Source organism: Euleptes europaea, chromosome 12, assembly GCF_029931775.1.
Source record: "Euleptes europaea isolate rEulEur1 chromosome 12, rEulEur1.hap1, whole genome shotgun sequence".
Lineage (NCBI taxonomy): Eukaryota > Metazoa > Chordata > Lepidosauria > Squamata > Sphaerodactylidae > Euleptes > Euleptes europaea.
In genome coordinates, this window is record NC_079323.1 from 57,390,014 (window position 1) to 57,405,134 (window position 15,121).

General features: G+C 42.6%; 2 protein-coding genes across 2 annotated transcripts; both read right to left on the minus strand.

Annotated features, from left to right (window-relative positions):
* Nucleotides 1–5,874: 5,874 nt before the first annotated feature.
* On the minus strand, nucleotides 5,875–6,537 carry LOC130485142 (claudin-8-like). Its single transcript, XM_056858257.1, has one exon. The coding sequence runs from the start codon at nucleotides 6,535–6,537 to the stop codon at nucleotides 5,875–5,877; it is 663 nt and encodes a 220-aa protein (XP_056714235.1).
* Nucleotides 6,538–14,000: 7,463 nt separating this feature from the next.
* LOC130485141 (claudin-8-like) lies at nucleotides 14,001–14,678 on the minus strand. The gene has a single exon (XM_056858256.1). It carries the CDS (start codon nucleotides 14,676–14,678, stop codon nucleotides 14,001–14,003), a length of 678 nt encoding a protein of 225 aa, XP_056714234.1.
* Nucleotides 14,679–15,121: the final 443 nt, after the last annotated feature.

Consider the following 15,121-nt stretch of genomic DNA (forward strand, 5'->3'; position numbering starts at 1 on the left):
AAAAAATACCTTAAATCCCATGCCATGTGTACGAGTCCTTAAGCACACCTAAAGAAGCTCTTTGGATTTTGACCAAGAGATAAAAGCAGGAATTCTTCCAATCAGTAAAACTAAATGGGACTGAAACTTTTTTCAGATGTTCACTGAAAGGAGGATGAAAGTTCATGGGATGGGGAGGGGGATTGTAGTAGCAAGCTTCATTCTTCACTTACGTGTGTTCTTTGGAACCTACATATAGACCCTTTGCAGAGTGTATGCAAAGTGTATGTGCAGAACACACTGGAGGGAGCTTTATAAATGTAGGCTCTATACCAACATTCCAGTGAATATACTTGTTCATGGATGGTGGAGCATGCTATGACAGTGCTGTTTTCTCTTCCATGCATGTTCATCATACCCCCAGTAAAGGACTTGAATTAGTGCTCGATCTCAGCTGTAATTCTATGAACCCTTATTGGAAATAGATCCCATTGATCTTGGAGGAACTTACTTCTGAGTAAGCATGCATAGGATTAGGCAGTAAACCTAGTTTTTATTTTTTAACGAATAAAAGGAAGTCCTTTGAAGTTAACCACAGCCATGTCAGCTACATCCTTTTCTCCTATTTATTATCTGCCATTTAAATCTCATACCCTATTATCACAGGTTTTGAAATGCAAATACATTGTCATCATTTGCATTCCAGTCTCTTTATGGCAGCTGTGGTTTTTTTCCTCAATATACTGTGGGAATGAAGCAACCAGTACTTGAAATCAGATAAAGAAATCTTGATCAAGATGGTACTTCTCTTTAAAATGTATTTTAATTAGCAGGGCTTGTTCAGAAAACGGGGTTTATTATCTGAATCCATAACAGTAGCAGGAAGATAAACATGCATGGAAGTTTACTTCCCCATTCGTTCAGAAACCAAGTAGTAGAATTTTAAATACTTCAAATAACAAGAAAAATAATTTCAGTGACTAAGTAACAGCTTTCCCTAATTTAGAAAAATCTCTGCTCCTTTTCAACCTCAAATAGCACTAAAATATTTAAGCAGAATAGAAGAACACACCACTTCTCACTGTGGGATTGCATTAGCAAGTGTTTGTTACCAAGCCAGTGTTTGCCAAGAGCAGAGGGGGAATTTGCAGGGAGAAGTTAACAAGAAGGAGAGAGGTAGCTGTGTTTTCAGCTTAGTATGTATTTGCTCCCAAGTTAGGCTGTGTCCAAACCACACTTTAGTTATATGTCATTCCTTTCTTTTGACACCCTTTCTAGACACTTGCACTTCTGTGTGTGTGTGTGTGTGTGTGTGTGTGAGAGAGAGAGAGAGAGAGAGAGAGAGAGAGAGAGAGAGAGAATGACTGAGCAGCAGACATCCATGAAACAGGTGAGGTAGGTGCAAGGATATCTCTTAAGTGTAAGGATGTGTAACTGGCAACCAAGATCAAATTAATCCATGCTATAGTATTCCCTATTACTATGTATGGATGAAGAAAACTAACAGGAAGAAAGTAGACTCCTTTGAAATGTGGTGTTGGAGGAGAGTGTTACAAATACCGTGAACTGCCAAAAAGTCAAATAAGTGGGTTCTAGATCAAATCAAGCCTGAACTCTCCCTAGAAGCTAAAACGTTTAAGCTGAGGCTCTCATACTTTGGTCACATTATGAGAAGAGTCACTGGAAAATACAATAATGCTGGAGATGAAAAACAGGAAGGGTTGGCATTGTTACTGGGAAGACGGGGATGCAATGACAGAAACACAATGGGCCACTTGAGTTGATATGGTGGAGCTATCTAGCACACAAGCATGTCCAGCTTGGTAAGGAGGTGATGCAAATAAGTTTTGTCTAATGTGCTAAATTACTTGAGCCTAGTGTGGGGATGTCTTAAATCTTAGTGCTGGACAGGAAAGTGCATTAAAGCGTTCTCCATGGATGGTGGTTTTTAATCTAGTTTAAATTTGTGTTCCGCCCAAACCCATATATTCAGGCAGATTTACCTTTTGCTAGATTGACTGTGTGGGCTTAGTGTGGAATGCTGAGGAGAGTTTGGCTATCTTGTTGGTGTACTGACCGCCTAGTGCACCAACAGATACCCTGTCAAGCCTAATGGGCCTTGAGATATCCAAGGCTTATAGTCTTGGGAGATTTCAACGTCCATGCAGATGCCACATCTCCCTCTTCTTTGGCATTGGACCAAGTAGCATCCATGGCCGTGATGGGACTCTCCTAGGTTGTATCAGGCCCTACACACCCAAGCAGGCCCCACATTACATTTGATCTTTTCAGTGGGTGTGGATATTGGCCCGATCTTTATCGATAATGTGCCATGATTGGACCATTTTGCCCTGAAGATCCAGCTGAGTTTACCAATCCCCTGTCCCTGGCAGAAAAATCAATGGGATCCAATTGATTTTCAGATGAACTGATGGCAGACTGGCATAACTGTCAGAAGCTATCGACAGGATTGCTCCCTGATGTCCTCTTCATCCCCATTTCAAATTGGCCCCCGGTATACTGATGAGCTGAGGGGGGTGATGTACTCATGACAAAGCTGCAAGAACATCCTATAGAACAGTTATGAGATCCTATGAGATGGCAGTGAAGGCCACAAAGTAAGTGTGGTGTAGTGGTTAAGAGCAGTGGACTTTAATCTGGAGAACTGGGTTTGATTCCCCATTCCTCCACATGAGCGGTGGACTCTAATCTGGTGAACCGGATTGGTTTCCCCCACTCCTACACATGAAGCCAGCTGGGTGGCCTTGGGCTAGTCACAGTTCTCTTTGAGTTCTCTCAGCCTCACCTGCCTTACAAGGTGTCTGTTGTGGGGAGAGGAAGGGAAGGAGATTGTAAGCCAGTTTGATTCTCCAAAAGGTAGAGAAAATCGGGGTATAAAAACCAACTCTTCTTCTTCTTCTTACTATGCTGCCTCCATTGCATCCGCTAGCTCTTGCCTGGCACAATTGTTTAGAGTAATTAGATCACTTAGGTCTTTGTTGAAATATTCCCAAAATTCTAGTAATTTGGTTATTAGCTGTGAGGCTTTTGTGAACTTTTTTGCAGATAGTCTTGTCTCTCTGGCATGACCTCCCTTCCAATATTAATACAGTGAGTGTACTAGAGGCCCCATGGCCATCTTCAGGTCCTGTGTTAGATCAATTCAGGTGACTCTCCAAAGATAATGTAGACAGGGTCCTGTCAGCTGTGAAGCCAATCACTTGCCTCCTTGATCTGTGTGAGCTTCCCTAGAAGATATTATTAATTTCTCCCTGAATTCAAGGATCTTCCTGGGAATGTTGAAGGAGGCAGTGGTGACACCGCTGTTAAAGAAACTATCCCTAGATCCTTTTGGTCTGATCAACTACCACCCAGTTTTCAATTTGTCATTCCTGGGTAAGGGAGTTGAACAGGCAGCTGCAGAACAGATCCAGGTTTTCCTGAAGGATGTGTGGAGTCCCTCAAGGGGCCACCCTCTCCCCAATGCTTTTTAACATCTATATACGCCCCCATTGGGCTCAGATGACAGCCTGCTGCATCTGTTGATGGCCAGATGGCCAGATGCCATCTCAGAAGATCTGACCAGATGTTCAGAGGCCATGGTAGGGTGCAGAGCCTCCTGAAACTGAACCCATTGAAGATGAAGGTCCTGTTTCTGGGTAGGGGAGTTGGGTCAGGGAGTTCAGCTCCCCACTCTTGATGGGGTACAGCTGTTACTGGCTCCCTTCATCAATAGTTTAAGTGTAATCTTTGAGGTCTCCCTTTCACTTGGGGCCCAGATCACACACACAGCTAGGATGGCATTTTTCCAAATTTCCACCTCCGCCAAGCCTGGCAGCTAGCCCCCTACCTGTCCCATACTTATCTGGCCACAGTGATCCATGCAACGCTCACCTCTAGTTTAGATTACTGTGACTTGCTCTATGCAGGGCTACCCTTGAAGTTGCTCCAGAAACTTCAACTGGTCAAGAATGTGGTGGTGCGGGTCCTTACGGAGACCCCATGGAAAGCGCATATACAACCTGTGCTCTGCCAGCTGCACTGGCTCCTGATTGAACACTGGATCAAGTTCAAGGTTTTGGTACTTACCTTTAAAGACCTCAGCGGTTTGGGACCTTCATATCTGCAGGACTGCCTCTCCTGGTACACCTCCCCCCCCCAAAAAAAAAGCATTACGCTCTTCTCGGAACAACTTCTTGGTGGTCCCTGTCCCTAAAATCATCTGGCTGTCCTCAACCAAAGCCAGGGCTTTTTCAGCTCTGGGCCCATATGATGGATCTCTCTAGCTAATGAGACTCGTGCCCTGTGGAACTTGGTTCAGTTCCTCAGGGCCTGTAAGATGGAGATGTTCAGCCAGGCATGTGGTTGAGGGCAGTGATGGTAAAATAGATCAGCTGGCCTCCTTTTCCTTCCTTTTCTCCCTCCCCCTCCATTCACCTTCCTTTTCTTCCCCTTCCTTCGTAATTTTCCCTTCCCCCTTCCTCTCCCTCCCTCCCTTGTTCTTTTCCCATTTCCCTTGTCGCCTCTTCATGTCTCCATTCCCTGGAGGACCTGGTAGTTTATAGGTTGATGTTAGTCTCCTGAGTTGAGGGGTGGGACTAGAGTAGTTCATTTAGAAGGCGGAAGGTGCCAGAGGCAGTAGCTGAGGCAGTTGTGTGGAGAGTCTGCAGGACCCACACAGCTGAGGCTGGTCTGTGTGAGAGGGGAGTGGGTGAGGGGTGCTTGGGGCCTGTTGGATAGGGGTATCTGAGTGGTTCTCTTTGTTCTTTTGTTTAGTTGCTGTTTCCTGAGTGAGGAGGGTTGGAGTGATTGGGGTTCATTGCTGGCCCCACCCTCTGCTCTTGGCTGTTGAGGGGTGGGACTAGAGTAGTTCATTTAGAAGGCAGAAGGCGCCAGAGGCGCAAGCCTTTGGCACGAGCCGAAGGCCAAGAGCACAAGGGCTCTTGCCCTGTGACTCTTAACCTGGGGGTCTGGCCTGATCACGCGAAGTGATGGTATCGCTCTGGTTAGACCTCACCTAGAGTACTGTGTTCAGTTTTGGGCACCACAGTTTAAGAAAGATGTATACAAGCTCGACCGTGTCCAGAGGAGGGCAACAAAGATGGTGAGGGGTCTGGAGACCAAGTCCTATGAGGAAAGGTTGAAGGAGCTGGGTATGTTTAGCCTGAAGAGGAGAAGACTGAGAGGGGATATGATAACCATCTTCAAGTACTTGAAAGACTGTCATATACAGGAGGGTGCTGAGTTGTTGTCTGCTGCCCAAGAAGGTCGGACCAGACCTTCTTGGGCAGAATTTCCGCCAGCCGCACAAGCCACAGTGGGAAACAGGAGCCAGGGGCCAGGATCCCTCATCCCTAGTGGGAAAATGGCAAGCCTGCCTCAAGCCTGCTAGAAGACAAGAGAGGCTTTATAAGAAAAAGCAATGTCACACCTTTCCCACAAGAGTGCTATTAGAGCAGGGAGGTCACTGCAGGTTTAGAATACATCTGGAAGCATTTGGAATAAGCCGAATAAGCAATCAGTCCCATACAAATGAAGGCACAACTTCTCTAATATAATTTTGAAAACTGGTCTTTGTTTAAAAGAATTTCCTACCATTTCACATCAACATGCCACAGAAGTATAGTCCCCTTAATACAGAGAATTTCAGGAGCTTATATGCCTCAGTTGCTAGCCATGCGGACACAGTGCATAAGCACACAAATTGAAACATGCAACTATATATTGTTACACTCTGCATGTTAAATCCCACATACATTTGCACATCTCACTCACAGACCCACACATGGACATCTATTGCTTTCAGTGTACCTAGCTGAATGCTGGGCCATTGATGTACAGTTTGGAATAACAATGCTGCAGCCCAAAGAAACCACATGGGGGGAAATGAAGCAGTCAGACATAGGAGTATACAGATGCAGGCTTCCCTTTGACATGTTCAGGTTTGTGCAGTCCAGGGTTGGATGGTGAGAGATATCTTCTGGCCTTCTTTGCACGGTGGCAGAAGCTGCATAATACGCCTCCTCCACTGATCAGGAATGCTGAGGTTGTCCAGCCTAAATAGAGGGCTTCTCCCAATTCATGTTTCTGGGAATTCAGGACCGCTGTATCATAAAAGTCCGTGATGATATTGATGGCAACCCAGGAAACAGGAATCAGCACAATAATCCCAGTCAAAAGAAAAATGACTCCAGCAGCCAATAACATCTTGTCCTTGATTTGCTCATGGTTGCCAAGACATTTGAAGCACTTCATGCCAGGAACGGCAATCAGAAAGGCGATAACTGATAACACACATGCTGTGCACATGAGCCCTCTGGATACTCCTAAAGAAGTTTCAAGAGCCAATGCGGACTTATGGTCCAGGCACACACGGACCCCATCCACACGACTGATGCAGTTCATCCACAGGCCTTCCCAACGCATTTCAGAGACTAGAATGTTCTCTGCAACGAAGGCAGTTACTTTCCACTGGGGCATCAGAGTGACAGCAAAAGTCCCCAACACCCCGATAATTTCAAGCATCAGGCCCAGAGATTCCAAAGCACAGCAGGCCATGTTACTTTCCACAAAATTGCACCCAAACAAGAAGCCCCCAGGTATACTTTTCTGAAGAAGGTCTTGCATTCAAAAGAAGAGGCTGAGAAACTTTTCCTTTAGGGCTTCCTCATGTGTTCATTTTCATCTATATAGCTGAAGAACAAGTGGGAAGAAATCCATCCCTGCCTTGCCTGAAGGAGCTCGTATTTATTTATAATGAGTCAAGGCCTAACTGTGTAGCCAATTGAAGGCTGAGCAGGGGTGGATCCAGTCATATGTTGCCTAATATCATTGCTATCCTGCATAATAAGTGATGCAGAGAGAGTATAATTAAATCATAAGGCTATAATTCCCAATAACTGTGATGATCTTGCTACAGAAATAATAATTGCATCCGCTTTAAAATACTATATATTAATCAGTCTCTGTCTTGTAAAACAAGTTACATAAATATGCCTAGTTACAATAACTGGTTGATAACAAATTCAGATATTTGTTACTGTTGCAAACGGCCAAAGAATATGAACATTTTTAAATTACACATCCTATACCACTCGAAATAAAATATTAGCTATGAAATTGCTTTAATTAAGACCAACCAAAATAACACAAAACGACAGGCAATCTTTCAAGTTCTACAGAGCCTGTGTATATTTCCAAACAAGGGGATGCTTTAGGACAGGATCATAAGAACTTGTGTTTGTATTTTTTAACAGCCAGCCTGATGAAGAGAGTGAAGTATTTCTTAAACCCCACACCTTGTCACCTTTGTTTGTGTGAAGAGAAAGCTTCCCTTCGCTCCCCCCAGGTGAAATTGAGAGGCTTCGAGGCTGTAACTGATTTTATAATAATTACCGTATTTTTTGCTCCATAGGACGCACCTTTCCATAAGACGCACCTAGTTTTTAGAGGAGGAAAACAAGAAAAAATCTTGTTTTCCTCCTCTAAAAACTTGTCTTATGGAGCGAATGCCGGCTGGGCGCATGCGTGTCGGGACGGCGCAAGCCGGCGTTCCCCGCCTTGACGGCCAGCTGGGAGGCAGGCAGGGCCGCACAGAGTGAGCCGGCGCACGTGCCCAGCTGGCTCTGTGCGGCCCCGCCCGCCTCCCAGCTGGTTGTCGGGGTGGGGAACGCCGGCTCGCGCCGTCCCAACGAGCACTCGCCCAGCCGGCAATCGCACCATAAGACGCAAGGACATTTCCCCTCACTTTTGAGGAGGAAAAAAGTGCGTCTTATGGAGCGAAAAATTCGGTAATATAAATTGAAGTTTGTTATTTACAGAGAGGTAATTAGATTGATTGTTTTTCTTCAAGAGAGGCACAAAGCTTAGTTGGTTACGATCAGTTCAAGTCTTAAATGGTTACAGGCACAGTACTTAGTTCTCAGTACAGTTTCTTCAGCTTATTCAGTAAAATACTCAGATGTTGTTCAATATATTCATATAAATATACAGTGTGGACTCGGTTTACCCTAGCACACAGAATGCCAGAGAGTGGAGGTCTATTCACAACCTTTCACACTCCTTAGACTTGCCCACCTCCCGTGGAAAACAAATGTTTCTCCCCCAAAACACTGAATCAGGAGCCTCCGTTTCAGGAGCCACCTCCCACTTAGTGACTGAAGAAAGGGTTTTCTCTCTCTACCCCAATCTTCCCCTTGTCACCACTCAGGTTTGGTTTATACATGCTAGGTAATATATGGACACACTGGTTCTTAGAGCCTCTACACGTAGCCACACAGTCCAGGAGCTCAGAGCTAAAGGATCCAGTACTTCTCTCTCCCTCCAAGAAGACCCCTGTCAGCTCACCAGACTCTGCCCGCTGCCTACTGGCATTGGCTGACAGAACTCCTTAGTCTCACAAGAGCTCTAGAGAACTCAAAATCTCACATAGTATTTTATTTTGCGTGGTCTTAATAATACATGGTTTTTGCATTTAGAATTTTGCTTTATATATTGAAACCTATCTGGCATTCCATACAGGATGCAGGTAAGATGCCGAGATCGTAGCTGAACCACATGCACACCCTCTCCATGCACATATCCTGCAAGGCAGAATACAAACATTTTCGTTAAATTTTAAAATGTGTTCAAGTACACCGTTCTGATGGAATGGCATTTCCATGTGTGGAAGAGGGTGTGGTGATTTCTGCCAATTTCCCCTCCCGTGTGGACTTCGGAGGAGGAGGCAGCGCAGAGCTGAATGTTGCGACAGGCCAACCAGCAAGTAAATGAGGGGGAGAAAGAGGGAGGGAGGGGGGAAGAGGGGTTCCTTTCCATGGCGGGGCCGAAGTGGCCCCAAAAATGCATTTTTCAGGATCCACTTTTCGGCTCCCTTAAATCACCCCCATTTTTTCTGGAATGCACACCCCTAGTGAGGATACAATAAGGTTGACTTGGTGCAAGTGGCCACTGTGATCTTTTTCTTGCATTTCTACCTGACCAAGAGCTCAGGCGCAGGTGGAAATTTTGTGCTGGATCCATACCAATGTTTTACCTTTTTCTTTTTTTTTCTTTTTGCTCTCAAGTCGCAGCAGACTTATGGAGAGGAGACCCTGTAGGGTTTTCAGGGCTAGAGACTAACAGAGGTGGCTTGCCATAGCCTGCCTCTGCATAGCTCCATGGTATTCCTTGGTCTCCCATGCAAATACTGTGGTCACTGTTCCCAGTTGGTGCAATGACATTTGCACCTGGTCCTGAGCTTCATTTTGGACCAATTCCATGTTTGCCTCCCCTGCAGTTTGCTCCATGACCTAAGTGATAAAAGACACAACCATCACACACATCAATACACAATTTTCTCTTGGATTCATCTTTCTTGTTACAAGATTGGCCAACGTTTGATCAAGTGTTCAATAGTATATCCTCAATTTTGTGCCTGGTATTTCTACCCATGGTCTGACCGGGATGGCCCAAGCTAACCCAATCTTGTCAGATCTTGAAAACTAAGCAGGGTTTGTATTGGGAAGCATACTCTCAAGAAGCAGCAGAAGAAATTAGCACCTTAGGCCAACCGAGTGTGGATAGTTGAAGGGGAAATGCTCCCAGCAAGAAACAGAAGGAATGGATGGACATACACATTGTCTCCATGCCAAGAAGGGAAGATATGCAATGATTTTGCTTTAGCCTTACAGTATTAGACTGTCTAAATGATTAAATAACTGCAGAATACACACAATAAGTAATCCCCCCCATTTCTCCCCCTTTTTGTTAGCCCAAGGGAGCACACCAGAACAATTTACGTTGCTCACATACCACTGCAATTGTATTTCAAAATATGTAAGTAGATTTCAGAGGAACAGGGTTAGGCCACACTGACTACAAAGTAGATTGCATTTATTTTTCTGTGTAAGGTGTAACTCGGCTGAAATTCATTCATGTCATCTCAAGTGATAGGATAATTGAGCCCTGAGGGAAGGGACGCAACACATGAGAAAGCTAAACAAGAAGGATGAGAATCCAGGCATTATGCACTCTACAAACAGAAACAGAACTCCAAGGTGTTTGGGCTTGGTTTCCACTTCATTTCTTAGCAAATCTTTCAGGAAATAGAAGGGATAACTCTGATGGATAATAACATGAGGCAAGAGAGTCAGGTCCCAGATTTGGGCAGTGGACCAATACATTCTTTGCTACAAACCTGCACATGAGCCACTGTTTTCTTTGCTGTTTGGCATTGGGGCTCCACAGGGCTGTTCATTGAGATGGGTCTTTAGACAGGAAGTTTATTGTCCTTGTGAATTAGAGTGTCCCTGTTTCAATCCCTGGGTATGGCATCTTCCTGTTTGAGTTAACATTCCTGCAACATATTCTTAGGCTCAGTTCATATATGCAATGAATGAAATGCTACTTTCTTGAAAAGCATGCAATTTTCTTGAATCAGACAGTTCCTGTGGGGATTTCAGGTGAATTCTAGGTTTACCGAGCTCAGTGACAAAATACCAACTGATGTGAATACAACCGATTACACAATATACCACCTGCGTTTTGATAGTTGAAAACAATTTATTTAAATCTGTAAGAGAACTTCAGGTAGTTGCTCCTCTTAAAAAAACCCTTCTCTATAAACTATTATATGCCATATTTTAAGGTGGGATTAGTATACTGAATTACTTCCAGTAAGATGAATTAGCAGTTATATGGAAGCATATTTTTCACAGATTTCTACTGTGATTTGTCTGGAATCTTATTGACTTCTTTTTGAGTAAGAGAATGAACATTCTAGTTTTATAAGCACATTTTATCTAAATTAACAAATAGTTTTTTAATGTTTTTTCCCATCTGTTACGATCTTCTGCAGAAACATCAGTCAGCTGCATAAAATGGGAATAGTCTATACACCATCTTATTGCTTTGCACCAGCCAGCATTGTATCTAGATGTTGCAGCCAGTGTAGCAAGACAACTGTTTGATAGGGTTGCCAGGTCCCTCTACGCCACCGATGGGAGGTTTTTGGGATGGAGCCTGAGGAGGGTGAGTTTGGGGAGGGAAGGGACTTCAGTGTCATAGAGTCCAATTGCCAAAGCGTCCATTTTCTCCAGATGAACTGATCTCTATCCACTGGAGATCAGTTGTAATAGCAAGAGATCTCCAGCTACTACCTGGAGGTTGTCACAAACCCAAAAAGGATAGCTAAGCTGCTGAAGTTCAAGTTATTCAAAAAAAACAGCTATTATTGCTAACAGAAATTTTTAACACAATTTTGTGTATATAATAATAGCAGTAATTAAACAGGCGCTGACAATTTTTAAATTCCTTTTTTTGCCATATATTGTAATAAACTTCAAAAATAAATGTGTGTTGCAATTTTTCACATATTACAATTTTTTACATATGATTACTGCCATTCAATACTTGGATGCCATTATACATATCAATTTGTTCTACAAAATGGATTCAACAAAAACAGTCCATATAAATTACAAGGGGTGGGACAGCTTCCTGGTAAGTAGCGCTGTTTCACAGTCTTCTTCAGCCATCCTTGGCCATTTCTGTGTCCACTTTTAATGGAGCAGCAATCTTATAGAAGTTATACTTGTTTTTAATTCATCAAAATGTCAGATAGACATATATTTTATGTTGTAGGATCTTGTAGCAGTCTCTGAGTCGTTGTTTTTTTTGTCCCAACCATGGGACAAAAACACAAGTAAAAAACCCCAAAAAATCAGTATGCACTGTATAGCCCATGTCTTCCCTATACCCTCCCAGCTCTAGAGCCAACATGTGGAATTTTGCAAATGAAAGCACATTTCATATGGTTATCTACCTACCATAATATAACTGGGGCTAGATCCACTGTAAGGGAGAAGTCATTCTGAAAATGTTACTTCTGTACACAACTTAAGTCACACCTATATAATTAGTACATTATATGTGTTTGAGCTTGTGTGTTTGCTTGAATGTCAGCTAATAAGTGAAGTAACCTTATTGCTATTGAAAACAGTGAATAAATTAAACTTTATATTTGCTAGATACACCGAATATGTTTCTGAAAAAGATCACAAACACAGTAGGAGGGATTGAATTCAGGACAAGCATTGCAGAACAGAAATGACAGCTAATCCTTGGATCAGAGTGTCTGTAAGGGGAATGGAAAGACTTGTGTAGGAAACTGTTGGGGGAAGTTTGCTTGAAAAGCTCTAGTTATATGATGTGTGGCTGGCCTAGGTATATATTTAGTTAACATTTCAAAAATAAATTAAAATACTATTGCCACTGTCTCAACCAAAATATCTTTATGTTCCCTAAAAGTCTTCCAAATCAATAGAGCCTCAGAGGGTACACAAATATGCTGACTCATACTGTGAGAAAAATGCACAGGCACTTAAAAACAGTCATTAACTGCCTCTCATTGGGGGTTACCGCACTTGTATTCCCAGCGATGTATTAAGAGTTTGAAAATGTTATAAAAAATACTGTTCGGACTTTCTATGGGGGTTACCGCACTTTGTATTCCCAGCGATGTATTAAGAGTTTGAAAATGTTATAAAAAACATCGCTTTAAAAGGGTTTTTGGATGCCACGGTTTATAAATGGTTGGAAGACGTCTTCACAGCTAAAGGGGCCAAACAAAGTGCGAACAGTATATTTTATAACGTTTTCAAACTCTTAATACATCGATGGGAATACATAGAAAGTGTGAACAGTATTTTTTATAACATTTTCAAACTCTTAATACATCGCTGGGAATAAGTGCGGTAACTCCCTATGTATTCCCACCGATGAATTAAGAGTTTGAAAACGTTATAAAAAATACTGTTCACACTTTGTTTGGCCCCTTTCACTGTGAAGACGTCTTCCAACCATTTATAAGCCGTGGTATCCAAAAACCCTTTTAAAGCGATGTTTTTTACAACATTTTCAAACTCTTAATACATCGCTGGGAATACAAAGTGCGGTAACCCCCATTATCCTAGTAAGTTGCTATAACTGCTAGAAAATTAGCATTCAGTCCAGCAGACTTCCTCATCTCACCATGGAAGTAATTCCCAAATAGATTTGGGGTGCCAGCCTCAGACAGCCCCCTCTTAAAACACTGATGCTGGTGTGGTTTTATGCCAACGTATCTATGGATATGCTGGTATATCTTCAGGATAGCTCTTAGGATGGGCCGTTACTAAGGCATGAGTTTTTCCGAGACAAACCCCGTAAGACACCAAGAAGGTCACACACGTTTTGATGCATGATGCAATTTTAATTAGTTTTATTTAAAAGTGTTAAGAGTTATTTGATCACAACATATTATGAAAACAAAATAATCCAGGAAAACAATGGCAGAATACAGTTAGCTTGAGCTACTAAAACTTATTTGTGTATGTATTTATTTAGATTTCTATGCTTCTTCTCCATAGAAGTTGCTTCAAGTAGTTAGTGATTAACTGAAGAGTTAATACTTTTGGACACAAAAAAATTAGCAAGCATTTTTCAGATAATATTCTATACTTCAAAAGATGCAATGATATAAAAACCTTTCTCAAGCAATCACCCTTCACTACATAGGAAAACAACAATTAAAATTATGGCATAGATAATATATTCAGGATTCAGTTTTTTTAAAAAAAAATTCATTATTTTCCCTTTACTCTCAACACCTTATAAAATTCTATGCTACATTTTGTATATTAAAGCAGTATTTTAGAATATAATGGATTTCAGTAATATTAGATTTTTAGCTAAAACCTCCTCCTTTTCCTTCCAAAGCTTTTTTCAAACCATTATGATGAAAATATTCATTTATCTTATTAGATACTACGTTTAAAACATTCAAAATGCCAAACAAGATCCAGCTATACTTTCTTATCTTGTGTGGAAATGTACATAGGCATCATCTTGTATTGTAAAGCTTGTCTTAGAATTCACAGGTAATACCATGGATTTCATTCTAGCTGGCATGATGTACTAACAAGAATCATCTAACCTTGTTAGACTCCAAATTTGAGAATTAAGCATCCTGTCCTTAGAGAGATCAGCAGATGAAAAGAAAGCTAAACATACTGACTTTTAGAATAGGCACGGTCAGATCTTCTTTGCACATAATGGCTGCTGCAAGCTGTCTGTTGCAAAGGCACTGAGTACTGGTATGTTCCACTTTTTTCATTACAACCACAGAAGCAACAAAGAATGGCTCCTCCAGCAATGAGGCAAAAGGCAGATGTCCAGCCAATGTAAAGGGCCTCCCCAAGCTCTCGCTTCTGAGCCACTGAAACAACCGGATTGTAGAAGTCTCGGATGATGTTACGGGCAACCCAGCTCACTGGGATGAACACAATGATGCCAGCAATAATGAAAACAATGCCACCGGCTAGCAAAATGTAGCCCTTTACTCGGTCATCCTTTCCGGTACACTGTGTACACTTCATGCCAAGAATGGCTACTGCAAATGCAATGAATGCCAAGACTGAAGCCACACACATCAGGCCTCTGGAAGCCTGAAGGTCAGGGGACAGAGCCAAGAGGGAGTCGTAGACTTTGCATTGCATCCTGATGTCAGCTTGTCTTATGCAGTCCATCCAGAGACCTTCCCAGATCGTTTCAAAAACCACAATGTTGTTTTCAATGAAAGCAGTCACTCGCCACTGAGGCATGCCAGTAATGGCAAAAGTCCCAACTGCACCAATGCCTCCAAGGATCAGTCCCGTGATCTGCAGAGCAGCAATGGCCATGTCTGTGTTCCAGGGAATCAGTCCAGAATGGAGCTCCAGAGATGTGCCTCTGTAAGTGCAAGGTGTATTTTTTGCGGGGAGGGTTTCTTTTGCAGACGAAACTTAGCTGCTAAAGACAGCCTTTCCTTAAAAGCTCTTGCTGGTCCGGTTGCATGGAAAGGATTGCAACCAGTTTAGTACACTGGCTAGCTCTGGGCTGTGCTCTTATTGTTTTAAGCATTCCACGGCCCCCATTGATTGGAAAGAATAAAGTTGCATATCAGGTGCAGCAACTTTCAAAGCACGGAAAGGTTACATAGAATTGGGAGTGAAATAACAGCACCAAAAAAAGTGGCGTGGGGGAGCTCTTTGGGCACAAATGTACCTACTGAGGGAAATTACATATACTTAAATTTTATTATTTTTTGTTTAAAGTGAAACAGATACTATAAATATATTCTGTA

What these genes read in the sequence shown, in the direction of transcription:
- LOC130485142 (XM_056858257.1), bottom strand. Translation starts at nt 6,537, where the DNA reads ATGGCCTGCTGTGCTTTGGAATCTCTGGGCCTGATGCTTGAAATTATC.
- LOC130485141 (XM_056858256.1), bottom strand. Translation starts at nt 14,678, where the DNA reads ATGGCCATTGCTGCTCTGCAGATCACGGGACTGATCCTTGGAGGCATT.